Source organism: Pyrgilauda ruficollis, unplaced genomic scaffold (genome assembly GCF_017590135.1).
Source record: "Pyrgilauda ruficollis isolate IOZ18807 unplaced genomic scaffold, ASM1759013v1 scaffold46, whole genome shotgun sequence".
Classification (NCBI taxonomy): Eukaryota; Metazoa; Chordata; class Aves; order Passeriformes; family Passeridae; genus Pyrgilauda; species Pyrgilauda ruficollis.
The window spans coordinates 3,616,342-3,642,949 of NW_024526155.1; the positions used below are offsets into that span (position 1 = coordinate 3,616,342).

At 54.8% G+C, this 26,608-nt stretch overlaps 1 protein-coding gene across 4 annotated transcripts in view; it reads left to right on the forward strand.

The window, feature by feature from the left end:
- The window catches only part of PLCG1 (phospholipase C gamma 1), a 41,620-nt gene extending 15,206 nt beyond the window's left edge, over positions 1–26,414 (forward strand). The window contains exons 2-32 of one of the 4 annotated variants that reach the window (XM_041478632.1): positions 2,648–2,800; positions 3,156–3,249; positions 3,691–3,738; positions 8,042–8,126; positions 9,172–9,255; positions 9,426–9,448; positions 10,538–10,610; positions 11,605–11,706; positions 12,404–12,522; positions 13,311–13,396; positions 13,732–13,852; positions 14,232–14,400; positions 14,816–14,938; positions 15,818–15,919; positions 16,153–16,340; positions 16,641–16,841; positions 17,228–17,347; positions 17,636–17,816; positions 18,104–18,181; positions 18,633–18,736; positions 18,983–19,079; positions 19,180–19,252; positions 19,480–19,637; positions 20,157–20,253; positions 20,693–20,917; positions 21,721–21,869; positions 23,657–23,771; positions 23,966–24,127; positions 24,636–24,724; positions 25,299–25,486; positions 25,824–26,414. In XM_041478632.1, the coding sequence (XP_041334566.1) occupies positions 2,648–2,800; positions 3,156–3,249; positions 3,691–3,738; positions 8,042–8,126; positions 9,172–9,255; positions 9,426–9,448; positions 10,538–10,610; positions 11,605–11,706; positions 12,404–12,522; positions 13,311–13,396; positions 13,732–13,852; positions 14,232–14,400; positions 14,816–14,938; positions 15,818–15,919; positions 16,153–16,340; positions 16,641–16,841; positions 17,228–17,347; positions 17,636–17,816; positions 18,104–18,181; positions 18,633–18,736; positions 18,983–19,079; positions 19,180–19,252; positions 19,480–19,637; positions 20,157–20,253; positions 20,693–20,917; positions 21,721–21,869; positions 23,657–23,771; positions 23,966–24,127; positions 24,636–24,724; positions 25,299–25,486; positions 25,824–25,866 (3,650 nt within the window). In that variant the 3' untranslated portion in view covers positions 25,867–26,414. The remainder of the gene's footprint in view (positions 1–2,647; positions 2,801–3,155; positions 3,250–3,690; positions 3,739–8,041; positions 8,127–9,171; positions 9,256–9,425; positions 9,449–10,537; positions 10,611–11,604; positions 11,707–12,403; positions 12,523–13,310; positions 13,397–13,731; positions 13,853–14,231; positions 14,401–14,815; positions 14,939–15,817; positions 15,920–16,152; positions 16,341–16,640; positions 16,842–17,227; positions 17,348–17,635; positions 17,817–18,103; positions 18,182–18,632; positions 18,737–18,982; positions 19,080–19,179; positions 19,253–19,479; positions 19,638–20,156; positions 20,254–20,692; positions 20,918–21,720; positions 21,870–23,656; positions 23,772–23,965; positions 24,128–24,635; positions 24,725–25,298; positions 25,487–25,823) is intronic. The other 3 variants (XM_041478634.1, XM_041478633.1, XM_041478635.1) reach the window with 3 other exon arrangements.
- Positions 26,415–26,608: the final 194 nt, after the last annotated feature.

Genomic DNA, 26,608 nt, shown 5'->3' on the forward strand with positions numbered 1-26,608 from the left:
GACAGCTCAGTGTGCACTGTGGAACCATGTGGGGAGCTCAGAGCATCTCTGGGCTGGATGGGCTTTGCTGCCTCCTTCCCGGAGCCTCTCCTGGCTGCTGTCTGCACACCCTCCCAGGAGGGCTGGAGAGGAGCCAGCCTGCTCCAGGCTGCAATCTCACCCGCTGCTCATCCACCCCTGCGTGCTGCTGGTTCTTCTCTAGGGCATCCAGCTCTGCCAGGCTGCAGCAGGGTGCATGTTCCATCAGAGAGCTTCCCTCTGCCATTGCTCCAGGATCAAGCTCTTCCTCTCTTGCCACATCCCAGGTAGGATAAGGACCAGTTTGTACACTCTGCCTCCCCCATGGGACAGGAGGAGATGTGGCTCACCTTGGTGACAGAGGATTTGTCTTTGAGGGCTTGCCCCAGGTCACCTGGCCTTGTTCCCCTGCCCAGGTGTGCCTGTGGAGCTGGGACCCCACCAGGTGCTTAACTTCGTGTCTTTGCCCACATCCTCAGTCAGCCTTTCCCAGCAAGGACTCGAGGTGCAGCCCCATGGTGGGACATGTGGCTCATGTCACAGAGCCCACGCCACCCTGATGGGGACACTGGTGCTGAGCAGGGCAGAGCCTGCAGAGTGTCTCTGTGAGACCTGGGCTCTCAAAATCCCTCCAGCCCTCCTTTCCCTGGTGGTTCCTGGTCCTGCAGTGCCAGAGGGAGGGCTGGTGCAGGACAGCCCTTGCTGCTGGGGATGGTGCCATTTGTGCTTGCTGGGCTTCCTGCTCAGAGTCACTTCCTTCCAGCTGCCCGGGGACCAGCAAGGTGTTAGAGGCAGCAGGTGGGCGAGGCTGCTGTGCTACTCTGTGGTGAGAAAGCTCAGGGGCTGCACAAAGCAAACCCCAGCTGCCTTCCCCGGCACACTCAGGCAAGTTTGGGAGGGTGAGAGAGAGGAGCAAGCAGCTGCAAGTATGCGTGGGCTGGAGGTTCCTGCCCCATCCTCACGGAGGCTGCCCTTTGCCCTAGGAATTCCCTGCGTGCTTTTGTCCTTGATAAGCACCTCAGTTGCTCCGGGGCTTTCTCCACTGCATGGATTTTAGGTGTGCACTTTGTAACACCAGCTCTGCCTCACTAGGTAGTAAGTAACCTGCTGGTGAAGGGAGGGGTGAGCACAGGGCACAGCCAACTCTGCAGCATCCCAAAGTGCAGACAATATGCTTGCAGTGTGGTGCAAAGGCAGGCCAGGAATATTCCAGCACTTTACTTTGGTAGTTATTACCTGGTAAATTACCATGAAAACTCATCTGACACGTTTTCCCCCATTGTGTTGGTCAAACCCTGCATCCTCCAAGGACAGGATTAGCCTTCAACCCCATTGTGTGTCCTGGATGCAAAGACCTGAGCTGTGGTAAGGGTTTCTATGGGCTGAAATAACCTGCTGTGTCACTAAGGATATGAGCACATGGGTAAGGTTATCACAGGGCATGCTAACATTTGAGCTGCCAGACAGCTCCTTTCCAGAGGGTAGATGATGCCTCAAAAAGTCACATTCTTGCTTATTTTAGGAAGCTTGTCCGTCCTTGCTTTGCAGCCCCAAGGAACTGGGTCTTTCTATGCTCTTGTCACAACTTGATCAGCTTTGGAGGGTTATTAGATTCATAGAATATCCTGAGTTGGGAGGGACCCACAAGGATCATAAAGTCCAACTCCTGGCTCTGCACATCCCCAAAATCCATAGAATGGTCAGTCTGGATATGTTCTGTGCCAGACAATGAGTAGGCTGCCAATGTCTCCAGGTGCACCCTCAGTACTGCACAGGAGCAGGATCCAAGAGAGGATCCCATGTTCTTTGTGCTTTACAAGTCCTCCCAAAGTCAATCTCTGTGTCTGCCTTGCTGTGGGGTTTGGAGAGCATCATCTCTCATGATGCAGTTTAGTGCTGTGGGTGATGAGCAGGTCACATTTCTGTCTAGTTTTAAACTGCAGTAAATAGAAATGAAAGGCGAGATGATCCACAGTGAGTGCAGTAAGTGGAGTTTAATTGGGATGAATTACATGCCAGGTTTGCAGTAATCTCCATCCTGCATTGCTCAGAAGCATCATCTGCTTTGGAAACGTGACTCAGAAATGTTATTTGATTCCCACAAGCATTTAAGAAACTATTTTTCCAGGAAGCAAAAATTCTTGGGTTTGGGTTGGGTTTCGTTGTTTTAGTTTGTTTTGTTTTTTGTTTTTTGGGGTTGTTTTTGTCTTGCTGCTGCTTTGTTTTCTCTTTGTTCTATGGCAATAGGAGTCCTTTCCCAGAATTTCTTCTGGGCAGGGAGGCTGTGAGATGTTCCCTTACCAGTGTCCTCCTTGCTTAGTGCTAATGCTCCAGCATGCTTACAGCTGCTCCTTCCTGGGGATTCCTGTGGCGGAGACATTTTTGGGGAACACAGAGGTAACTGGGGGGGTTCTGGCTGGGGAAACCTCCTTGAGAAGTAGTAAGAGGGGGCTGTGCTTACAGGCTGTAGGCCTGGGCTGCCATCATGTACTAGGTGCTAACCCAGCTCTTCAGATGACTAAATCCACTTCATCTATGCCCTTCCTTCTCCAATGCCATGGGAATTCCAAGAATCACTGAACATTCCCTTTGTTTTCAAAGAAAACCCTTTGTTTTCCCTTCCCCTTAGTGGATATTCGTGAGATCAAAGAGATCCGTCCAGGGAAGAACTCGCGTGACTTTGACCGGTACCAGGAGGACCCGTGTTTCCGAGCAGACCACTCGCACTGCTTCGTCGTCCTCTACGGCACAGAATTCCGCCTGAAGACCCTCAGCTTGCAAGGTAAAGCTCTCCTGGGGGTCTGCCAGACAGGGTTGAGCCCAAGCTTCATCCTTACAGGGCCCAAACAGCTGCTTGGGGACAAAGGTAACTCCCAGCTCTTGGGAAGTGGAGGAGAACGGAGTGGGACATGCAGGGGCGAGAGGTCCAGCCAGCCACATCCATCCCACTGGAGAGGAACAGGAGATTGGCAGGGAGAGGAGCCAGCCAGAGCATCTGCATGGGGGGAAATGTTACCAGAAAGGGGATGAAGCAAGGAGTAGGGCATGTAAGGTGCTGGGGATAGTCCCAAGAGGTTTGTGTTGGTGATCAAGCCTGTGTGTCCCCTCTTCCCACTTCTGTACGACATTTTCCACAGCCACTTCTGAGGATGAGGTCAATATGTGGATCAAGGGGCTGAACTGGCTGGTGGCAGACACTCTGAGAGCACCCACTCCCCTGCAGATTGAAAGGTGAGGAAAGCCTGTCCTTTTCCTGCACTTGGTTTTATTTCCCTTCTGTCTGTTTTAACAGAAAAAGGTGAGCACACACTCATTCCCTCTCTGAGCTGTGCTGACCCAGCACTTCTGCCTCTGCACTCCAGAAGCTTCATCCTGCTGACCCCAGCATTTGATCTCATGCATCAGGGAGAAGGAGTTTTACCACAAATTGATGTTTCTGTGTGTGCACAGCCTGTATTATCTGTAGCACTTCAGTGCAGAGGCATTTTTAAAGCAGAACTTGTATGAAAATAGGGTGGGCTGCCTGTGAAAGGGGGCAGAGCTGGGTTCTCTGGTGGGAAGGAGGGATGTGGGAGTGGATGGTGGGGCACTGAGCATTTTTCAGAGAGGGATTGGAGCAGGGGCTGGTTGCTGAAGGGCTGAGTGTGTGCCTGTTTGTGCCTTCCCACCTAGGTGGCTCCGGAAGCAGTTCTACTCCCTGGATCGCAACCGGGAGGACAGGTAAGGAGGGAGGAACCTGCAGTCGTGTTCAGGGGAGGGTTTGGGCTGGAAGGGTTCACCTTTGACTTGAAACCCCAGCCTTTGGGTTTTTTGTTGGGTTCTTTAGGCTTTTAATGCTCATTTTCAAGGAACCTTAATCCAAATCCCAAACTTCCCTGGCTGATTTTCACTGAATTAAAAGAAGCATAAAAAAGCTGTCTTGTTTTCCTGACCTATTTCTCAGCTGTTTAGACCCAGTAACACCTTGAGAGCCCACAGCTGTGAAACACCTTCCCCCCACCTGGCACCACCCAAGGAAGCAGACATCAAAGAGCCAGGAGGCAGTTCAGGGCACCCCATCAGGGCTGAACTGGGTTGTGTTTATTACTCTCCACCCTGTTTGTTCTATTCTTCTTTTCTGAGGCCCACGAGGGCATGGATGATCCCTCTGCTTGGCTTGTGGGGCTCTTGGGTGGGTACTTAGTGTTGTCCTAGCAAGTAAAATGTCATGCTTGTCATGAGGAGGTGAGGGAAGGGAATTGGGTCATGATTCACCCTGAGATAAGGGAGGGGACATTTTCCTGCTGGGGAGGTGAGTTCCACCGTGCTCTGCTCTCTGTCCCACTGCCATCACCAGTTTTGCAGTCCCAATGCTGGCTGCCAGGCTGTGAGCTGCTGCTGTTTGCCTCCTTCCATCCGTGGGCCATGCTTCTCCCCTGTGATGTTAACTGAGCCCATTAACCTTTCAGCATTGATTCCTGTGTTCATGTGCTCCCCTGGGGGCACAGCCCTGCCTCCCCCAGCTGCTGTGCAGCACGTGGGTCCCACCTGCCCCTTTTCCATGCTCTGATGTCCAGAGAGCTGCAGAACACTGGGGGCTGGAGCATCCTCTGCTTTGTCCTTGTTGTGACCCTCCCAGGACAGCCAGCCAGGGTGTAAATTGACCCTGTCCAGGAGCAGGGCAGGAGTGTGTTACATGGGGCAGACCCTGCTGCACTGGACATTTTTGCCTTTGCAGTGATTTACACTGTGCTGTGATGAGAGCACCGCTGGGTGCACGGGGATTTTCTGGAGGGGGGATAAATCCTACAGAAGCAGAAAGGGAAGAAGAGGAGCTTTAATCTGTTGCAGCTGCTCTGCATAAGCCACACACCTTCCGAATCCAGGTTTGGGCTGTATACACAGTGGTGACTGGGCACAATATTTCCTAATTTTTCAATGGAGAGCACTGAGGCAGGTGCAGGGGTAGCTGTCTGGAGGTTTTGGAGGAGGAGTGCACGAAAAGTGGAAATAATTGGTCCTTTTTTCCCTCTGGTTATGCAGTAAAACTGATGAAATGGCATCCCAGCAGTACAAAAGGAGATTGCATGTATAGATCTGTCTGCCCAAGGCAGATCAGCAGAGCTGACAGCCAGCCTGTTGCATCCCTGTTGTTTCTATTGATATCATCTTTCTATTAGCATTTAGAATTAAGGCAGCAAAATCCAATATATTCCTTACCTGTCACCCACAGAGAGAGGTTTCAGTGCAAAACCCTTAATTAGGAGAGCTGCTGCTCCAGCCCAGGCAGTGAGAGGAGCAAAACATCAACAGAAGGACTGTGGAAAGACTTGGGGTCTTCCCATTTTACAAACATTTTACAAGCATCCATGTGTTTTCTGCAAGGTAGAGGCTACAGTTATGTGACATAAACATCTCCTGGATTAAATCTTGGCCCCTGTGAGGCATTCCAGCATTAAATTTAATGTCATTGAGCTATTTGCTTTTCCTTTTCAGCCTGGAAGTGGGTTTTCAAAGGGAACAGTGAATTGTGATTTTTATTTTTTTTAAAAACCCCACTTGCACACCATCCTTGATCCTTTCCAGAGCAGATAGGGTTTTGGCAGCTGCAGAAATCGTTCCCAGCATTTGTGTACCCCATGGCTCTTGTGCTGGAGCCCTTTCTTCTCTCTGCTCTCCGCCTTCCCCGGCTGGGGGCCAGGCTGTCCCTTCCAGCCCCAGCAGATGGTGGCTGTTTCCACTGGCTGCTGGCCCTTTGGGTATTTGTTTTTCCAAGGGAGGTTAGGTGGAAAGAGGAGGATAACAGGATGCTGGGGTTTTTTTCCTAATTGCTCTGGAGGAGACTGTTTCACCTCTGGCCAGGAGAGCTGCCCGTGGCTGGGAGCAGCATTTACAGCACTGAGGGCTGGCAGGGGAATGTTTCCATGCCCTGTGAGCGGGCTGGGCCTCTGGCCTGTTTGTCATGAAACCTTAAAAATTGTTCCATAGAAAAAATTACTTTATTTTGTTTTTACTTTCTAGTCTGAAAATATTACCAAGCTGTTTATCCAAGGTCTCCAGCACTTTAACATGATGAATAATACACAATAAATAAAATCCTTCCGTACCCTGTCCTCCTTCTGTAGCTGAGAGGGAAATACTGGTCACAGCTTTGACAGGGCTTGCTCTTGTCACATCAGGGAGCAGGGCTGTGGTCCAGCACCTCCTGTGAAACAGCTCAGCATCACCAGAGCTGAGTGGCAGCTCCAGAGATTCCCCAGGGATGGCTGCTGCTGATTCTGCTCTTCAGCTTCTCCTGCTCTTTTTCCAGGAGCTTTTTTGCAGTCTCATGCTCTCACCAAGGAGGGATTGCTGCTGGGCAGCCCTGGGGACTCTGTGTCCTGTTGGGGGTCCCTGACAGCTGTTACAGGTGTGGTTCCTGACATGTGAGGGCATCTCTCGTTGTACTCCTGGCTCACTCCACACATTTCCCTGTCACCCAGGACCCCCTGCCCAGGGGGTCACACAGCACCCTGCACATGACTATGGATCTGGGTGTGTTGGAGAAGGGAAAGGGCAGGATCTCTCCCCAGAACACTCACTCTGAGCCCCCAGGGTAGCTTCACCTGCCCAGGGAGGTAAGGTGCAGGGGAGATACTGGTGCTGTGTGTGTGCTGCTGTCTGTACAGCCATGCGGAAAGGGGAGGCTGGGGCCATTCCCCAGCTTCTTTTTTCTTCTTTATCTCTTCTGCCAGTGAGTGGCAGGACACTGCAAAGTCTTTAGATGGCCGGGTGCTGGCTTTGGTCAGGCCACAGGGGCTGGGCCAGGTCCTGCTCTGGCCGTGTGTGTCCGGGTCCCCAGGGCTCTGAGCCCAGAACAAGGGCTCTCTGTGTCCCGCTGCCTGCCCAGCCCTGGCCTCTGCAGCGCCTGACACCAGCCGGTTTCTCCCTCTCCCTGGAGCTCTCTCCATCCCTCCTCCTTCCTGTGGTGTTTGAGATCACCCTGCTTTCAGGGAAGAGTGTAAAAAAGATGTCACATGTGAATGCCAGTGTGCCCCCAGGTTAAATCCCCCGTGCAGGGCATCTTCCCTGGTATTTTTATATTTGCACCCCAAAGCCATAAGGATTTCCAGACTTGCCCCATGCTTTGTGGGATGGGGGAGCATCCTGTAGGATCCTGTGTTCCCACGTGCTCAGTGGGGGACAGAAGCACCATCTGTGATTGCAGGGGTGGACTCCCAGGACTTGCTTTTAAGGCAGGAGCTGCCAGAAGATGATTGGACACAGACCCCTCAGCTTCTAAATTCTGCAGATGGGAGGCATCCTCATTTTTCCTTGCTGCAGGGCTGGTGCCCCATGTGGGGACAGCTCCAGAAAAGGCAAGGGTAGCCCAGAGCTCCTTCCTGCCTGTCTCTGCCTGCTGGGCTGTGGGATCCTGCTCAGGGTTGGCACTGGAGCTTTCCCTGGTCTGGAACCAGCACCTTTGGTGTGGAGGGCTTTGGGAAGCACAGCCACACTGGCTGCTGCCTGCCTGTGGTGTGTGTGGCTGGGAGAGCACGGCTGGACACGACGTGGCAGTGCTGTGCCTGTGGCTGGGGACCTAAAATGGCTTTTTTCCTCTCCTTAAGATAAAATTAGCTGAGTCCTAACCACTTAGAGAGCCTGTCCTGTCCAGGGAGTGGGTTTTGGGAGGGAGTTGGTCACCCAGCATCCATGTTGGGGCACAGGTACTTGAAAAATGCTTCTTTCTGGTCATTCATTTAAAGCAGTGGGTGCTGCCTGTCAGCTGTGGCATCAGCTCGATTGGGCAGAGGCTGCTGGGCTCACCCTGCTCTGTCAGGAGTTACAGGAGCAGTGTTTGCAGTCCCCACTGACATGCAGATACCTCTCTCTGCTCCCCACATCTTCCCCACTGTCCCCAGCCTCAGCATTGTTCTGGGGTCACACATCTGTCCTTGTGCCACAGCTGGTGTCCCTTTGGGCACGGCCTCTCTTCCAGCCCCAGGGTGAGACCCCTCCATCCCAGACTCCTGAACATGTCTCCCTCTTTCCCCTGCCGAGCCAGGATCTCTGCCAAGGATCTGAAGAACATGCTGTCTCAGGTCAACTACCGGGTCCCCAACATGAGGTTCCTGCGGGAGAGACTCACGGTGAGCGTGTGACCCCTCCACTCTGCCCCTCAGCAGTCCATTGCCTGCCTTTGAGCAAAAACTGGTGGTGGTTCAACTCCCAGGGAGTGTTTGCATATTGCAGAGCCTTCCAGCCTTTCCTGGGAGGGCCCCCACCCACGGTGGTGACTGAAGAGGTGCCAGCTCCCACTGGGTGCCGCACCCTGGCCCATTTGTGGCCAGCACCCTCTCCTTACCCCACCCTGCCTCCCACATTCCCCTCATTGCTCCTGGCTCCAGTCATGGGCTGGTGCTGGTGGGGTAGAGTGCAGAACAGCTACCAGGTCCTGTATCCTGGCTCTTGCACCCCCTGCCAGCCAGGGATGCTCTGCCAGCATCACCACTGACCCGGGCATGAAGGGTCATCTCATGGTGACAGCTGCTCCCACCAGCACAGACCTCCAAGGCCAAAGAGGGGTGTATCCAAAGGAGAGCACACACTCTGGGTCTTGTGGTTTCCAGACACTTCAGATATTCTGGGTGAACAAAAAATCAAATTATCCTTTTGTAAGTACTCAATAAGTGGTGACACTTTATCATTGTGTGGGTTGCCTTTGTGTGGATGAGCTTGGGGAATGATGAAACTCATTTTAGGATGTGCCTGTGCCCTGGGCACTGCAGGGTCCCGCTGGCCCCAGCAGAGACTGTGGCAGATTTGTTAAGATTGGAAAAATCCTCTAAAATCATTGAGTCCAACCATTACCCAGCACTTCCATGTCCACTAAACCATGTCCCCAAGTGCCACGTCCACATGTTTTTTGAGCATGTGCAGGGATGGTGACTCCACCACTGCCTGGGCAGCCTGTTCCAATGCCTGACCACTGTTTTCATGATTTTTTCAAAATATCCAATCTAATCCTCCCCTGGCACAACTTGAGGCCACTGTGCAGGAGACAAAGTCTGAGCGCGTTTTGGCCTTTTCCCTCTCCTTCTTTCCCCAGGGATTCTGGTGGGAAGAGACATTCCTTAAGCCGCACAGAGTTACCTGTGGTCTCTGTAAAACCTCTGGGTTTGATCTGTTTTTCAGGATGTGGAGCAGAGGAACGGGGATATCACGTACGGGCAGTTTGCACAGCTCTACCGCAGCCTGATGTTCAGTGCGCAGAAAACAGTAAGAGCTGAATTCTCCAGGGGAGGAGAGGGAAGGGAGAAACCATATTTGTTACTGGGCATTCCCACTTAATTGACTTTTTAACCCTGCTGCGCTTGGGGTGAGCTCTTCTCTTGGGAGTAAAGAAGTTACCAAGTGCAAACCTAATGCTTGTGCTTCTTCTTTTGCAGATGGATGTCCCGTTCTTGGAAAGGTGGATAATTCTCTGTGTTTTCTGGGGAAGGGGCTGTTTTCTTCTGCTCCATAACATGCTTTGGGGCCTGCAGTAGCATGTTGGGTTGAGGCATTATGCACTCCTCCTGCTCCTGTGCTGCCTGTGGTTCTGTGCTCTGAACAAGCATCACTGCTGTAGACACTTTAGCTCGGGGCAGGGAGGGATCTCTCCCTCGCAGACATCCCAGTGGGATCTAGCTCAGGTCAGCTGGTTGATGTGATCAGACCTTGAGCCATCTCCCGGGGATTATGCTCGTGGTGGCTGCAGGGCCCTCCCCACCCAGGCAGTGCCTTTGGTGCCATTGCCAGCTGTGCCCTTCCCTGCCCTCTGCTCATCTTGGCTGTGATAGAAAGAGCTTGAATTTAGACACAGGAGCTAAAGAGTGAAAGACTTACTGACTTGTCCAGGTAATTCCCAATGGTTTCCTTCCTTTTTTTCCTGTAACCATAGAAAAGGGACGTCAGGACCCTCAGCAGAGCATCTGGCTCATCCCTCTGCCCAGGGCAGCCAGCACTGTCCAGTCCACTTTGGATTTTGTGGTGTTAGTGCCCAGCATGGCCCTTGGCTGTGACTTGGCATTGGCATGGCCTTGGCATTGTGACAGCAGTCATGGACCAGTCTCTTGAGATTATCAGCTACAAACAGTTCTCTTCTTCATTCCCTGTGTCTTGCCTCCATGAGTCCATGTTCTCTGCATACCTGTAGGTCTGTCCTGTCTGCAGTCACCCCTTAACTGCCCTGCCTCTATTTAGTTCTTTACACTCAGCTTCAAACCAAACCCTCTATTTTTTTTTCACTAATCCATTCCTCTCATGGTTTTTGCTGCCCTTCATCAGAATTTCATGTTACCATGCCCTTCTCAGTGTGAACCCTGTACTGCTCCTGGAGTAGTCCCTGCTTCTGGGATGTGGGCATGTGTTTGCTCTCAGCTCTCTGCTCATCCCACTCTGCTCCTTCAGCGCTGCACGCTCGGGGCACATCTGGCTGCACGTGCCAAGGAGGTGGCACCTGGCATCTCACATGAGGTGCTGCACAAGTGACTGAAGCTTCTCTCTCTTTGCTTGTCAGGGGTGCAGAAAGGTCTGAGCACTTCAGGGTATCGCTGCTGGAGCTGCAGAAGTTTTTGCTGGAGTACCAGAGGGTGAGCTCAGCGCAGGCACTGGGGAGGGACAGTGGGGTAGGCACTGGGACATTAGGGGTCCAGTGCTCCGAGGGTAGCCTTGCTGTGGAGCTGGGATGATTGGGCTGTGGGCTGCTCTGCCTGGCACAGCACATCCTTCTGGAGCAGGAGGTATTGAAGGGGAAGCACGGGGGAGGGCAGGCCTGAACTCAGCTGGGCACCCTGGCCAGAAAGGAACCAGGAGATCTGGGAGGAGTGGGGTTCCCAGGAGGCAGGAACTGATCAGTGGAGGTTGACCCAGTCCCCGTGACCTCAGCTGGCTACCAAAGGTTTGCTGCAGCCAAGAAGTCATGTCCATCCTGTTGCTCAGGAGGTGTCAGCAGTTCCTGAGGAGCAGCTGGTGGATTCTTCAATTTAAAAGCAATCTTGGGTCACTCAGCAAGCACAGCATGCATGTGCAGACACACACGCAGGCACCAGCTGTGCATTTGTGGGCAGCACAGACCCCTTGGCTCTTGCCAGGTTCCTGTCTCATTGCTGGTCTCCTCCAGGAGGGCAGGGCTGGCTGGCAAAAGCCCTGCCACGGCTCATAGCTCCTGCTCTGCCCAGTCCCCCACTACCACCTCCCTGCCTGTGGTCTGCAGCCAGCAGGGAGTTAAGCAGTGGGGAGATGCAGTGTTTTGGTGGCTAATGAAAGAAACCCAGGATGAGAGAGCCAAAGGAAGCTGGGTTGGCTTCTGCTGCTGTAGGAGGAGGGATGGCAGATGTTGTTCAAAGGAGCTATCGGAGAGAAAAATGCACGGCTTTGAGGAAACGAAGCCCACTCAGAAGCAGGGCAGATTTCCTCCTTGTGTGCTCTCCAGCATTTGTGCTGACAGTTGAGTTCCTGGCAGAGATGGGCTTGCATCAAAAACCGCCTCCTTAATGGTTAAAGCTTCGAACTGGATGAGCTGCATGTGGTTTGCAGTAATACATTCTGAAATGGCTTCTTTTATGTCTCCCCTGGGTTTTGCAGGAGCTCTGGGCTGCAGATACCCTTCAGGTACAGGAATTCATGTTCAGCTTCCTGAGAGATCCTTTGAGGGAGATTGATGAGCCTTATTTCTCCCTGGACGAAGTAAGACACCTTGAAGGTGGCGTGTGTGGAGTGGGGTGATGCAGGGGATGGCATCCCTGGTGTGATGTGTGCTGTGGGGTGACAGTCTGCTGTCTGTGCCTTTGCTGCTGGGTGGGGGTGCTGGAAGGGTCACAGCTCCTGGGAGCTGTGTGGCCCTGGGAGATGGATGTGGTTGGCAAAGGGAATGGCTTCTGGGCTGTCCTTTTGTGCTGAGTGTGTGCAGCTGGGAGTACTCACCAGGCAGTTCATCTGGAGGAGGAGAGGGGCTGCCTTTGGCTTAAGGCTGCCTTGGGGTATGTAAGGATTTCTTCAAAGTAAAAAGAGCTGAATAAAGAATAAAAGCTAGAGATGACCATGTCACTGGCACTCTGGACTAAGCCAAGGTCCCTTGACCTACATGGCCTTAGTAAGCTATTGCCTGCCATGTGAGCTGCAAAATAAAATGCAGAGCCATTAATTTGTCTCTAACTGGGTCAAAGGGTCTGGCACACAGATATTTGGCAGAGCTCAGTGGGTAGGTGGCAGTGCCCAAGCTGTGGTCACTCAGACACCCTGGCTCAGGTAGCTGGTGTGCTGTGGGCAGCCCTGGTCAGTCTGCTGGATGTCTGCTGGCACAGAATGGGAGATGTGTGTGAAGCTAAACCACGGCAGCTGGCTCCTCTGCATCATTAACACGCTTCTGTTTCTTCCTGAGCAGTTTCTCACCTTCCTGTTTTCCAAAGAGAACAGCATCTGGAACTCACAACTGGACATGGTGTGTCTGGAGAACATGAACAACCCTCTCTCCCATTACTGGATCTCCTCCTCACACAACACGTAAGGACAAGGGGAGGGCTCTCTCCACCCAGCTGCTCTCAGCATCCTTTTCTCATGCTAGAGTGGGAGTATTTTGCCTGATTCCAGTGGTGGGTCAAAAAGGCTTTTCCAAACCAAGGCAGTACATCAGAGACCTTGGTGCATCCTCTTGGAGCCTCCCTCCTCCCTTCTGTCATTTAGCCATAAATGTTTTGCTCAGGCACTGTCAGCAGCACAGATCTGCACAGGCCTTCAGGTGCCTTCACGTCCTGAGCTGTTGCTCTGGTAATTTCTCACCATTAGCACTGTCATTCTCCAGAGCTTCTCAGGACAGATATGATAAACCCTGTCAGGCTGAAATTGGCCATTTTCCGCTCTCTGCTGCTAGGATAATTTTGCAGGAACTGCTTTCTGTGCAGACAGGCTCTGTCTGTGCTCTGTGTTCATGTTAACCCGAATTTAAAGGACTGAGAGCCAGCTGAGCAGCCCTGAGGGCAGGCAGTGAGATCCTGTCTGCCTGCAAGAGCTCATCTAACCGTGCTCTCAGGCTGCAGGGGGCTCTTTGTGGCACCAGTGCTGATATTGCTGTCTGAGGTTTGTCTCAGGAGCTGGGGCTGGACCTCAGAGGAGGGCTGGCAGCCCCTTGCAGCAGGGGCACAGCGGAACCCCTCACCCTGGGAAAGTGGCAGGTGTGGAAAAGCACCACTCCCGCCATTCCTGTGTGCCAGTGGCAGGTCCACAGTGTCCCAGCAGACACCTGTGCCCACAGTGGGCTGGTCAGTGTGCTGATGTGTTGTCTCACCTGGAAGGTACCTGACGGGGGATCAGTTCTCGAGCGAGTCCTCGCTGGAGGCCTACGCCCGCTGCCTGCGCATGGGCTGCCGCTGCATCGAATGTGAGTACCCCCACCGGCCCTTCTGTCTGCCACCACGGCAGCTTGTGGTGCTCAGGGGAGGCTGTGCAAGGAAGGCAGAGCTGAAGGTTGGCCTGGCCAGGGCAGCATGAACATCACGATGTGCAGAAAGAGCTGAGGTCGTTTGCTTTGTGGGACTGGGTGATCTGTGCCCAAGGTTTTGGTCCCACAGGAAGATCAGGGCTTTCACTGATCACCTCACTCCTTTATTGCCTTCCAGTAGATCTCCCAGCAGCACCTGGCTCAGTCCATCTCATGTCCATGTCCTGCCTCTGTTCCAGCCTTTGGGCTAAGTTTCCCCTGTGGGTCTCTTTCAGTGGATTGCTGGGACGGTCCCGATGGCATGCCGGTCATCTACCACGGACACACCTTAACCACCAAGATCAAGTTCTCTGATGTCCTGGTCACTATCAAGGAGCACGCCTTTGTCACCTCTGAGTGAGTACAGCAGGACTTCAGCTAGCAGGGCAGAGAGAGGGTGGAGCCAAGGCTGTAGCAAAGTGAAGCTCACTTTATCCAGAGCTGCAGCACAAGGCCTGGATATGGTGGGAAGAAAGCATGTCATGTCTGCCAGCCAAAGGGAGAATTTTTTTCCCAGAAAAATGTTGTGGGAGAGAGGGCTTGGGGTAAACCCCAGTAGTTTGCCAGTCCTTCTCCACCCTGTGCACTCCTGATGGGTGGCTACAGGCAGCACCGATGGCTGTTGTTGTGAGCTGCTCCTGGAGGGCACAGAGGCCAGGCTTTTAGACAGAGCTCAGAAATCCTTGGTTCCATCCAGATCCCATGCTGGTCTTGATGGCTCTGCTCCTTCTCCCAGTTTCCCCGTCATTCTGTCCATTGAGGACCACTGCAGCATTGCTCAGCAGAGGAACATGGCTCAGAATTTCAAGAAGGTTTTTGGAGACATGCTCTTGACCAAACCAGTCGATATTTCTGCTGATGGCCTTCCATCTCCAAACCAGCTCAAGAGGAAGATTCTCATCAAGGTGAATTCCCTTGCCCAGCAAGGCTCCTAAGTGAGGGAATGGGGTGAGGGTATGGGACTGAAGGCAGCTGCCTTTGGAAGTGCGTGGTTGGCAGTGTAGGGGTGGAAGTGGAGACCTGATGCTAAGAACAGCTGGATACAAAAAAGCTCTCTCACTTCAGAGCATCTGCTGGGAAATGAGCTGAGCAGCTGGGTGCTGCCTTTCTTTGAGGGCATGGGGAATGTTGGCATTTCTGCTTGAGGAACCACCTTTGGGAAGAAGGGGTGGGACTTCAGTGCTGTTTGATGATCCCTGTGGCAGGGTCTTGTTTATTCTAATCTGGAGGACCCCACTGCAGCAGACCTGGGCTTTTAGGGCTGTTCACCAGGAAATGTGTGCTGCTTTTGGGGTGCCTGACCCCTCTCTCATCCCACAGCACAAGAAGCTGGCGGAGGGCAGCGCTTACGAGGAGCTGCCCACGTCCGTGATGTACTCAGAGAATGATATCAGCAACTCCATCAAGAATGGCATCCTCTACCTGGAGGACCCCATCAATCACGTATGTCTGTGCCATGGTGGCCCAGTCCCTGCTCTGAGGGTTCTGTCAACGACCTGGTGGCTCTGTTAGGTGCTGTGTGTGCTGGAAGGAAGGGCTGTGGTACCAGTGATTGAAGAGGCTCTCAGTCTGTCTGGTTTCTCAGGTGTCCCTGAAGGCTGGGGGCGTTTTATGCTGGCTCTCTCTGTGCTCTTCCTAGGAACCTCCTGTGGGCCCTTGCTAGAGGCAGAAGGCTGAGCTAGAGGGAGCTCTGGGCCAAGGCACTGCAGCCTGAGATTTGTGCTGCAGGAATTTCTGGAGATGGCTGCGCTTCCAGCCCTGCCTCCTGCCAAGTGCCTGCACACCTGACACGCCTAAGCAAGGGTTTATTTTTGTAAAGCACCAAGTGTTTATCACTGTGTGCATTTACTCACAGCCCACCTTCAGCAGCTTTACTCTGCTGAGGGTCTGTCTGGCAAAACCACATGCAAATGGAACAGTTTTGGGTTTTTTTAAACAGTAAAATGCAATGGTAAATCCACATAAACATCTCTGATATCTTCTCCTCAGATTGCCCCTGTGCTGAGTCCATGCAGACTGGGTTTTTTTTTTTTGCATTGATTTGCTCTTCATTTGGTCATCTCCTTTTATTAAGTGTTGGAGTGTTTGCAGTGTGATTTGTCACATGCTGGTTTTTTTGCTACTGATAAATCCATGCCTCTGGGGGATCTGGGGGATGTATTGGAAGCTCCTGTGACTCACTGGAATCAGTGCTGGTGGCTGTCCTTCACAAACCTGATCGTCCCTCCCTGTACTGGTCAGGAGGAGATGATCCCATGGGTGGGTGGTGGGCAGTTTGGTGCTTCCCCAGGGGTCTCTTTGCCAGAGTTCATTTCCTTGCAGGAGTGGAACCCACATTACTTTGTGCTGACCAGCAGCAAGATCTATTACTCTGGGGAGACAACCAGTGACCAAGGAAACGAGGATGAGGAAGAGCAAAAGGAGGTGAGGGCTCTCCTGTGGGACTGTGAGTTGTCCCCTAAGGAAAGGACTTGACTATCCCAGGGGCTGAGCACTGCCATTGCCAGCTGACTTCAGGGGGAGATCCTGTGGTGGGAAGGATGGGAGCTGTTTCAGGAGCTCCCTGCTCCCAGCTGGAAGACCCCTGAGCAAAGCAGAATCCAGCACCATGAACCTGCCCTCAGTGACCCAAGGTGATGGCTTTTTTCCCCTGCCAGGTGAGCAACAGCACCGAGCTTCACTCCACGGAGAAGTGGTTCCACGGGAAGCTGGGAGCGGGCCGTGACGGGCGGCACATCGCGGAGCGGCTGCTGACGGAATATTGCATCGAGACGGGGGCCCCCGACGGCTCCTTCCTCGTCAGAGAGAGCGAGACCTTCGTAGGAGACTACACCCTCTCCTTCTGGTGAGGGCCCCAGCGCCAGCCCGCTGCTCTGTGTCGCCCCGGGGCTTGTTTCCTCTTGACATATTCTTCATGTGGGGTCCATTCCTGGCTGGCCTCTGAGCAGTCTCTCCCCTGTTTCTGTGCCCAGCGTCATTCCACCTCCCTGTCCCAGTGCAGAAGGGTCAAGTCTCTTGGGATCCTTATGCAGTCACTCTCCCCTGGGGCAGGAATGCCATGTCAGGCTGGAGCTGTGCCTGAGGCAGGTGTAAAATCTCCGTGGATGAGCCTGGCTTACCCCCTCCCTCCCTCCCTGCTCCACAGGCGCAATGGGAAGGTGCAGCACTGCCGGATCCACTCGCGGCAGGACGCCGGCAGCCCCAAGTTCTTCCTGACGGACAACCTGGTGTTTGACAGCCTCTACGACCTCATCACCCACTACCAGGAGGTGCCACTGAGGTGCAACGAGTTTGAGATGAGGCTGACGGAGCCAGTGCCACAGACCAATGCCCACGAGAGTAAAGAGTGAGTGCACGTGTGTGTCCATTGGGCAGCCAGGACACTGTAGGAAGCTCTCCCAGATCTCTCCTCAGCCATTCCTTTCTGGTCCCCACTTTCTCCCCATGAAGCTCTGTCACAGTAGCCGTGCTGGCTGGCTCCATTGTTCATGGAGCTGAATGTCATGGAGGCTCAGTGCAGGGCACAGAGCTGCTGGGTTTGGTTGGGATGCCCTGGCCTGTGCCACACCTCACCAACAGACTCTGATCCTGCCTGCCCCATTGCAGTCCCTGTCTTCCTCTGAAGGATTCAAGGAGCCTTTTAGGGGCTGGAGGGGGAGCCACATGCTGCGGCAGAGGTGTGGGATGGGCTGGGCGTGTGTGACCTGTGCACAGCGATGTCTCTCCTGCCAGGTGGTACCACGCCAACCTCACGCGGGCCCAAGCCGAGCACATGCTGATGCGGGTGCCCCGCGATGGAGCCTTCCTGGTGCGCAAGAGGAGCGAGCCCAGCTCCTACGCCATCTCCTTCAGGTGTGTCCCTGCGACCGGGGTGGTGGGTGCTGGAGGGGGAGCTGGGACACTGCAGTGTGTGAGAGGGCAGGACAGGTGCTATCAGCCAGCCTTGAGCCCTCCCAGAACTCTTCTTGCTCTGGAATTGTCCTTGATCCTTGAGATCCTGCTCTTCCTCCCATCTTCCAATGGGAGATGGCTGTGCTCGGCCACCTCACCAGGGACACCTTTTCCTTGGTGTCTTTATTTTGGCAGAGACCTTCTCTTGCCAGGTGCCAAGTGGCTTCTCCCTGTGTTTGCTCCCTGCAGGGCAGAAGGGAAGATCAAGCACTGCCGGGTGCAGCAGGAGGGCCAGACTGTGCTGCTGGGCAACTCTGAGTTCGAGAGCCTGGTGGACTTGATCAGCTACTACGAGAAGCACCCGCTGTACCGCAAGATGAAGCTGCGCTACCCCATCAACGAGGAGACCCTGGAGAAGATTGGCACAGCGGTGAGTGCAGGAGCCAGAGAATGATGGACAGGTTGTTTTTGAGCTGGTGCCTTAAGGTGGTGGTGTGTGAGCCATCTCTGTGCTTTGCAGCCCACACCTCTTGGGGCTTCCTGACACTTGAGTGGAGTCTGGTGCTGCCCCTCTGAGCCAGGCTTGGGCTGCTCTTTGCTGTCTGCAGCATCATCTTTGTTCTTGTGCCTTCCTGGGGCACTCTCCCAACTACCCCAAGGTAGGGAACCCTTTCTCCTGCAGTCACTGCTGTAACCACTGTCCCTTTGCTTCCACAGGAGCCGGACTATGGAGCCCTGTATGAGGGACGCCATCCTGGGTTCTATGTGGAAGCCAACCCCATGCCCACCTTCAAGGTACACTCTCACTGTTTGGCAAAGCAAACTACAGGGCTGGAGGGTTTAGCAAGGATCTTTTTATTTTGTAAGAGCTGTATTCATTTGCACACCCATTTTAGACCATGAAGAGAGAGACAGTGGTGTTTGAACCTCCAGGTTCCCAGGCTGGGCTGCCTCTTGCTCTGAGCTCTCCAAACTAAGCCTCTCAGTGGCTCTTGGGACAGAGGAGAATGCCTGTGTGGGGCCATACCAAATTTGTGAGCTCTGCTTTGGTATAAATGGGGGCCTTGATTTGCTCTTCAAGGTGTCACTAAGGTCTGGCAGCAGGGCTGGATGCTGCCTGCCTGCACATGATGTGCCTCACAGCCCCCACAACAAACACATCTGTGGTGGGAGGTGATCTGTCCTGTGGGCTCGTTGTCCACGTGTCCATTCCCTGCCAGCCTCATGGGACCCTTCCTCATTGCAGTGTGCAGTCAAAGCCCTGTTTGACTACAAGGCGCAGAGGGAGGACGAGCTCACCTTCACCAAAAATGCCATCATCCAGAATGTGGAGAAACAGGAAGGAGGCTGGTGAGTTGGTCCTGAGCCTCCCTTTTCCCTAGGGGATATGGTCAAACCTTGCTGTCACCATCCACACAAAGGTGTGTCCACTCTAGGAGTGGGTCTGTCTGGGGATTACCCATGAGCAGCACAGTTCCAAAGCCTCACAAACCCTAAAAGCAGATGATGGAAGAGCTGCCTGTTCCCCTCACCCACACTCAGAATACTCTGGGGTCCCGTGGCGAGTGCTGACATTACCCCTTCCCTCCCTTCCAGGTGGAGAGGAGATTATGGTGGAAAAAAGCAGCTGTGGTTCCCTTCCAACTATGTAGAGGAAATTACTAGTCCCACTAGCCTGGAGCCAGAACAGGAGGTGAGTATGGCCATGAGTGCAGCAAGGAGGGTTTGTGCCCCCCGAGCTTGGCTGCTCTGCCCACCGTGCCCAGCACCATCCTGCTGTGCTTCCTTCCCAGCAGCAGCTGGATGAGAACAGCCCCCTGGGAGACCTGCTGGGAGGTGTCCTGGACGTGCCCTCCTGCCAGATCGGTGAGTGCCAGGGAGGGACATTGCAAAGGCCCCTTGAGGCTTCTCAGCCCTCACTTATTGCTGCCTGGGCTCCAGCTGTGGCCTCCAGTGGCCAGAAATGGGAGTTTCCTGTAGCTGCAGAGTGCCGGGGTAGCCACGAGTCCCTGTGCCTGTCTTCTGCCATCCTGCCTGTGAAGGGCTTGGCTCAGCACCTGCAGTGACCCTGTCCCCTGCTCCCTGTCCCACAGCCATCCGCCCCGAGGGGAAGAACAACCGGCTCTTCGTGTTCTCCATCAGCATGTCCTCGGTGTCACGGCTGTCCCTGGACGTGGCGGCCGACACGCACGAGGACCTGCTGGACTGGGTGAAGAAGATCCGGGAGGCAGCTCAGACAGCTGATGCCAGGGTGAGCCTGCGGAGCCCGTGGCAGGGGAGGAGGCATCTCCAGGGTCTCCAAGTGCTGGGTTTTGCAGGAGCTGAGGAGCAGGTGGAGGCTGGTGGGGGGCAGTGAGGTGACAGCCTGTGATGGCTGGCAGAGCAGTCGCAGAGGTGGTAAAGCCAGGGCAATCTTGGACAGTGGGGCAAGGGGTGGTGGCCACACAGCTTGAGAGGTTCAGGCTGGATATTTGGGAAGATTGGACGACTGGCTGAGTGCTCAGTAGGGGAGGGGGTCTCCATCTGTGGAGGGTGGCAGGGCCACAGATGCCCTGTGCTGGTACCAGTGCCTGTCCTGCTCTGGGCAGGATGCAGGACCTACCCAGGCCCTGTCTGTGTGGTGTCCCCCACACAGACCTGGCAGATCTGCTGGTGGTCCCCACAGTGTGGGCAGGAGCCACAGCAAGCAGTGAGGGTCAGCTTATTAGTTGGGTCATCTATCACCACTGCTCCTACCTGGCCTCACACCTCTCTCACCCTCTCTTGGCAGCTCTCTGAAGGGAAGATGATGGAGAGGAGAAAGAAGATTGCTCTGGAGCTTTCAGAACTGGTGGTCTATTGCCGACCTGTGCCCTTTGATGAAGAGAGTGAGCATCTGCTGAGCTGGTGGCCATCACAGGCAGTCACTGTGGCATTACAGACCCTGTGGTGGGCCCCAAGGGGCTGCTTTGGCTAGATCTCAGCAGAGGCCAGGTGTCCAATGTGTCAAACCTCCAGTTTACCTTGGAGCCCTGGGTAGCTCCAGAGGGATCCCTTCTCTATCCCTCTGCTGCTGGGGTCTGTCAGCACCCAGAGCAGCTGCTGAGGGAGTGGGGCTGGGGAGCATCGTGCCTGGTCAGCAGGAGCTGTGTTGGTGCTCTCAGTCATTGGTGTTGGGCACCTGGCAAAGACCCACTGGGGCAGAGCAGGATCTGCAGAGCCCTGGCTGTGCCAGGGGTGAGAGGATGGCATCAGGAAGGAGCTGGGGTGGTTAAGTGTCAGCAAAGGGAGTGTGCTCCTGGCTGACACAGTGCTGTCCCCTCCCAGAGATCGGCACAGAGAGGGCCTGTTACAGGGATATGTCCTCCTTTCCTGAGACCAAGGCAGAAAAATACGTCAACAAGATCAAGGGCAAGAAGTTCCTGCAGTACAACCGCCTGCAGCTGTCCCGCATCTACCCCAAGGGCCAGCGCCTGGACTCCTCCAACTACGACCCCCTGCCCATGTGGATCTGTGGCAGCCAGCTGGTGGCACTCAACTTCCAGACCCCGGGTGAGGGCAGCGGGCAGGGAGGGTGGGCTGGCTCCTGGGGTGCCCTGTGCCTCCTCTGAGCCACCTGCTGAGCCCTGCTCCTGGCACATGGGGGCTGGGAGGGGCTCTGCGTCTTGGAAGGGCTCTGCAGGCAGGGAGACCCGGGTTAATGTGCTCCAGAGGGCTGGATTGAGCCAAGGAGCTGCACTGAGGATGGGGATTGTGCCATGAGAGCAAGATGGAATGGAGAGGAGGCAGGGGGTTCTCCCAGGTCCCTGGTGACAAGCAGGGCAGGCAGGGAAGGTGCCACAGGGGATGGTGCTGCCCCAGGCTTGGGACACCAGCTGGCTGCTTGGTCTGAGCCCAGCTGGCTGCTCTTCTTGCCTTTGCCCAGCTTCCATTCCTGCTCCTGCCGTGCAGTCCAGCCTTCCTTTCCCTGGCCTTTGCCAAACCCTGCTGTGAGCCTGCTCAGCTCAACGACACACCAGCAAACAACCTGCCTCTTTTTTCCTGCCAGCTTTTTCATTCCTTCTGTGAATTCAAGCAGCTCACAGGGGGTTTGGCAAATGCTACAGGCAGCACACGGAAAGCTGAAAATAGGAGGAAAAGAGGGAGGTGACCCATGGGGCTCTGGGTAGTTGGGCAGATCGTGCATGACAGAGTCACCTCATGGCCCTGACACGTGCACAGGCTGCAGTGGGGACACATTGCTCAGCATTGCCAAGGGGTGAGCCAGGTCCTCTTGCCAAGGGAATGATGGGGGTGATGATCCAGCTTGTCCACAGGGTATCCCTCATCTCCTGTATCTCCTGCCTGTGCTCTAGACAAGCCCATGCAGATGAACCAGGCCTTGTTCATGTCCAGTGGCCAGTGTGGGTACGTCCTGCAGCCGACCAACATGAGGGACGACATCTTTGACCCCTTTGACAAGAGCACGTTGCGGGGCACAGAACCGCTCTCCATCTCCATTGAGGTCAGTACCTCCTGGTGTGGGGGAATGCAGGGTCAGACCCCAGTGGGGTACCAGATTTGGGGTGAGAGAATGGTTTCTCTGGGCTCCTGGCTCTGCCTGCAGCAGCTCCTCACCGGCCCCCTCAGCAGCACAGACTGGGAGAGCCCTCGCTGGAGAGGGGCACTCGTGGGTGCTGCTGAGGGTGCCTGGAGAGGAGCAGCAGGAGCATCCCTGGATGCTCCCCCAGGACTCCTCCAGTCCAGGTCCCGGTGCCAGCAGGTGGCATCCACGAGCCGCAGAGGTGGCATCCCTGTCCCCAGGGCCCGGCCGGGACTGCATCCACAGGCTAACAACACGAGAGCTGTGCTTTGTCCCCTCCTTGTCACTCAGTTGCTCCAGGCTCGAGGTTTCCATTTCCCCTTGCTCATAGTCCCTCTTGGGAAGATGCTTGAGGTCAGGGCAAACTTTTCAGGCCATTTCTGTGTTGTGCTGCTGGTGATGATAAGAGGAGGGGGATTGAGGGTGGGGGGGTGCCAGAGGATGGGGTGTGGATGCTTGATGAGTTTTTTTTACTTCCCTAATGGTGCAACTGAGGCTGGATTATTCCTGTGTCAGCTCTGAGAGCTGCACAGGAGAGGCTCTGCAGGGACATGGGAGAGCTCACCAGGCAAAGCTTTGGAGGGCTGTGCCAAACCAGCTGGCTCTCATGTTTGGGGTCCAGTGGCATCCAGTAGCCTGTACAGGCATTCCCTGTGGTCTCAGAACCAAGCTGTGGGTCAGCAGTCTGCTTTGCCAGTCCCCTCAGCTCGTGTAGACCTTGGGGAGGATGCAGTGGAGATCCTGTCTTCAGGTGCTCACAGGTTTCCTCTGCAGCCACCTCTGTTTTGGAGTGATCCCACCTAAAAAAGCCACAGCCCTTCTTCATGAGGACACCCTGTCATCTACCCTCTGCACCACTGACTCCATGCTCACTGTCTCCCTAAAAAGTCACCGCCCTATTCTGTTTTCCAAGCTCTTCCTGCAGCGCAGGATGCAGCTGCCCCCACCAAGTGTCAGGAGTCATCGTGCCATAGCCAGTCACTGTCGCCTTTAAGAGACAGGCTCAGCCTCTCGTTGTCTGGCAAAACTGCCTGCTGTCCCCACCAAAGCCAGCTTGCATGGATGGAGAAGCCATCTCGAGCCCAGCATGACTCAAAGCACATGATCCAGCGTTGGCAGCAGGTCCTTCCCCTGCAGCAGCAGCGTGCCGACAGCACGCCGGAGCGACATATGGCCACGGGCAAGAGGGAGCTGCCATTGCTCTGCTGCGAGGAGGCAGCTTGTCATGTGAGGGGAGCACAGGCTGTGCTGCAGGCACGAGGCAGAGCAGGGGTGGAGAGCAGCTCCTTTTCCTCCTCACACCAAGGCAGGAGGGCCGAGAAGTTCCGGCAAAGATGAGGGGGTCCAGGGTAGTGCTCCCAGCAGGGAACGGTGCTCGGCAGGGAGCCCAGCTCCAGCTTGGCCGGCTGGAGGAGGGATGCTGTGGCCCAGGCCTGGCTGTGCCAGCAGCAGGCAGAACCTGGAGCAGTTCAGCTGCTTTTTTTTGTGGCTTACAAGTAAAAACTGTGGATGAAGAACACTACAGCAGCTTCCAGGGGTGGGAGCTGTTTCTCTCCGAGATGCGGGCTGGGCTGGCTGTCAGTGCTGCTTCTCTCTCCAATTAGCAGAGCCAGGGTGATTTATTTGTGAAGAAAATGTCTTGGTATGCAAACACGTTTTTTCCTCTTTGTTCCTGTCTCTTACCAAGTCTCTCCCTGCCCTCTGCTCAGGTCCTGGGGGCCCGGCACCTTCCCAAAAATGGAAGGGGAATCGTTTGTCCCTTCGTGGAGGTGGAGGTGTCTGGTGCTGAGTACGACAATGCCAAGCACAAAACAGAGATCGTGGGTGAGTAGGGTGGGGAAGGGAAGGGAGAGGGAGGCACCAGCACTCCTGATCCTGGTGTGAGCCATGGGCTCTGCAGCAAAGCCTGGCACTGAGCTGGGAGCTGCCCTCGTGCTGCTCCCAAGCCCAGCATCAGCCATGGGGGCAGTGGAAGGACTCAGTGGGGCTGCCCACTGACAGTTGTGTTTTGTGAGCAGCTGACAACGGCCTGAACCCTCTCTGGACCCCGAAGCAGTTCCACTTTCAGGTCAGCAACCCTGACTTTGCCTTCCTCCGCTTCGTGGTCTACGAGGAGGACATGTTCAGTGACGAGAACTTCCTGGCTCAGGCCACCTTCCTGGTGAAAGGCTTGAAGACAGGTGAAGCACTTGGGACAGCAGGGAGTGGGGTCGTGGGGGTCCTCACCAGTTCACACTGTTAGCCAGGGAGATGCTGAGTTTCATGGGAGGGTGTTGTTGGGCCCCAGACTGGCTCAGTCCTTCTGTCCCCATGACAGGTCACATCCCCAGCCAGTTAAAGGAAGGTAGAGCCATTTGCTAATAGCCATTGGGGCCACCTGCCACTTTGAGGGAAATTTGGGGGTTTGGAGAATCACAGAATCATAGACTGGTTTGGATTAGAAGGGACCCTAAAGACCATCTTCTTTCAGCCCTGCTGCCATGGGCAGGGACACCATCCACTATCCCAGGCTGCTCTGAGCCCCATCCAGCCTGGCCTTGGACACTTCCAGGGATGGGGCAGCCACAGCTTCTCTTGGCAGAAGAGAAAAAGGGTCTTGTGGGAGAAAGACCCTCTTGAGTTCTGTGGCAGGGCACTGCCACCTCACCTCCTGTGCCGTGAGTGACAGCAGGGCTGTCTCTGCCGTAGGTTTCCGAGCTGTTCCCCTGAAGAACAACTACAGTGAGAACCTGGAGCTGGCTTCTCTGCTTGTCAAGATAGACATTTTCCCTTGCAAGGTGAGACTGGCTGCACACATGAGATGAGGCCCTGCCCACTCTCCTGCTCCAGCTGGGGCAGTGAGGCTCAGTGGTGCCTGGCCTGAGTGCTGTGGATAGCTGAATTCCCAGTGCTGCTCCGTGGGGATGCCCAGCAGGAAAGCAAGCACTGGGTTTGCCTCCTGCAGCAGTCAGGGTCTTTCAGGCAGGGTCCTGCCTGCACTGGGTTTGACTTGCCTGGAAATCCCTTCAGCAAAAGCTGGAGAAGGCGGATTTGTCACAGTGCCTGTCTGTGCTCCAGGGACATTGCAGCTCAGGATCATGGAGCTGGCTGGCCTGGGGCTATCCCTGTTGGCATAAACAGAGGGCAGGGCTCCTTCTGGGACAGATGGTTCTTTTATTTCTTCATTTGAAATGGTGCTGGTGGGAGCCAGCGATGGCTGTTAGAGCAGCTGCACATTGCAAACCCCAAGCCCCCATGAGCCCTGGACACCCTGCAGGGCAGCCAGGGCCCTGCCCCACAACTGCCCTTGCTCCAGGATGTATGCTTTGAAATCACAAGCCCTTGACTACAGTATTTTTTTCCTCATCCAAGCAGGAAAATGGCGAAATAAACCTCTTCAGTGCTTCATCCCTACGGGAGCGAGCAGGGGACGGCTCCAGCCAGCTGCTGGCAAGCAGAGGCAGAGAGGGCTCCTTTGAGTTGCGGTACCAGCAGCCTTTCGAGGATTTCCGTGTGTCCCCAGAGCAGCTCGCTGACCACTTTGAGAGCCGGGAGCGAAGGTGAGGCCAGTGCTCATTCAGCTCTTCCCCTGCAGCATAACGCTCCCTGCATTTAGTCTGGCTGGAGGCAGTGAACGCAACTAGCTCAAAGTGGAGCTGCAGCCTTGTTTGCTGCTTGCAAACCCTAAATTTGAGCTGCAAATTGTGCCAGTGCTTGTGGCAGTCACTGCTGCGGGGGTAGGGTGGGACACCACAGCTGGTGGCATTATCCCCAGTCATGGGGGATGTGGCTGAGCCCCCACTTTACTCCAGTGGGCAACTTGAGACCAGCAGAGCCTTGTCCTTGGTCGTCCCGTGGTGAGGCTGAGCTGTGTCCCCTCTGTGTGCCCCCTTCCAGGGTACTGCGGAGGACCCGGGTCAACGGGGACAACCGGCTGTAGCCCATCCCGGCGGGCGAAAGCACCTCCAGTGCTTGTGAATCTCACAGCACGCTGTGAACTGGTTTCTATGGAAACGGCACTGCTATGGCCTACTTTCAGGCAGCTTTTCCAGTTTCTCTGCTGAAGTGTGTTCAAGTGGAGAACTAAAAAAAAAATAAAAATACTGGAAACAAACCCCACCCCGAACCAGCCCCAAGCACCCACCAACCTTCACCACGAAGCCCTTAAGAAGCGCGTCGGTGCGGCCAGGCTGCCAGAGACCAAACTGTCTATAATCACAAGGAGAGACCTAAAAATTCCCCATCCAGCCTCTGTGCCACTGCTCTGCCTGTAGTCCAGAGATGGTGTGCAGCTGCTGGAGCCTGTTTGCAGCCATCCCGTGCTGTGTCCGTTCCCAGAGCTCTGGGCCTGCAGTGACCACAGCAGCACCTGTCTGTCCTGGTGCCACCACGTCTGACCTGTATAGCCACTGCCGAAGGGTCCAGTAGTGAAACTCTGCATTTACAGGGCCGCTCTAGCTTTAAATGACAATAAAAGTGTCAGTATTATGTGTGTGCTGGCTCAGGTGTCTGGTGGTCTGTGCCCTGCAGAGCTGAGGTGCAGCCATTCCTGAGGAGAGCTTGCACTGCTCCCTCCCTTCTCCTGGCTTTAAGAGAGGAAAAATAACCAGGAACAGCCCCAGGTTTTATGCTGTTCACTCAAAAGGGTAAAACAGTTACGTGCTCCAGCTGCCTGTGCTGTT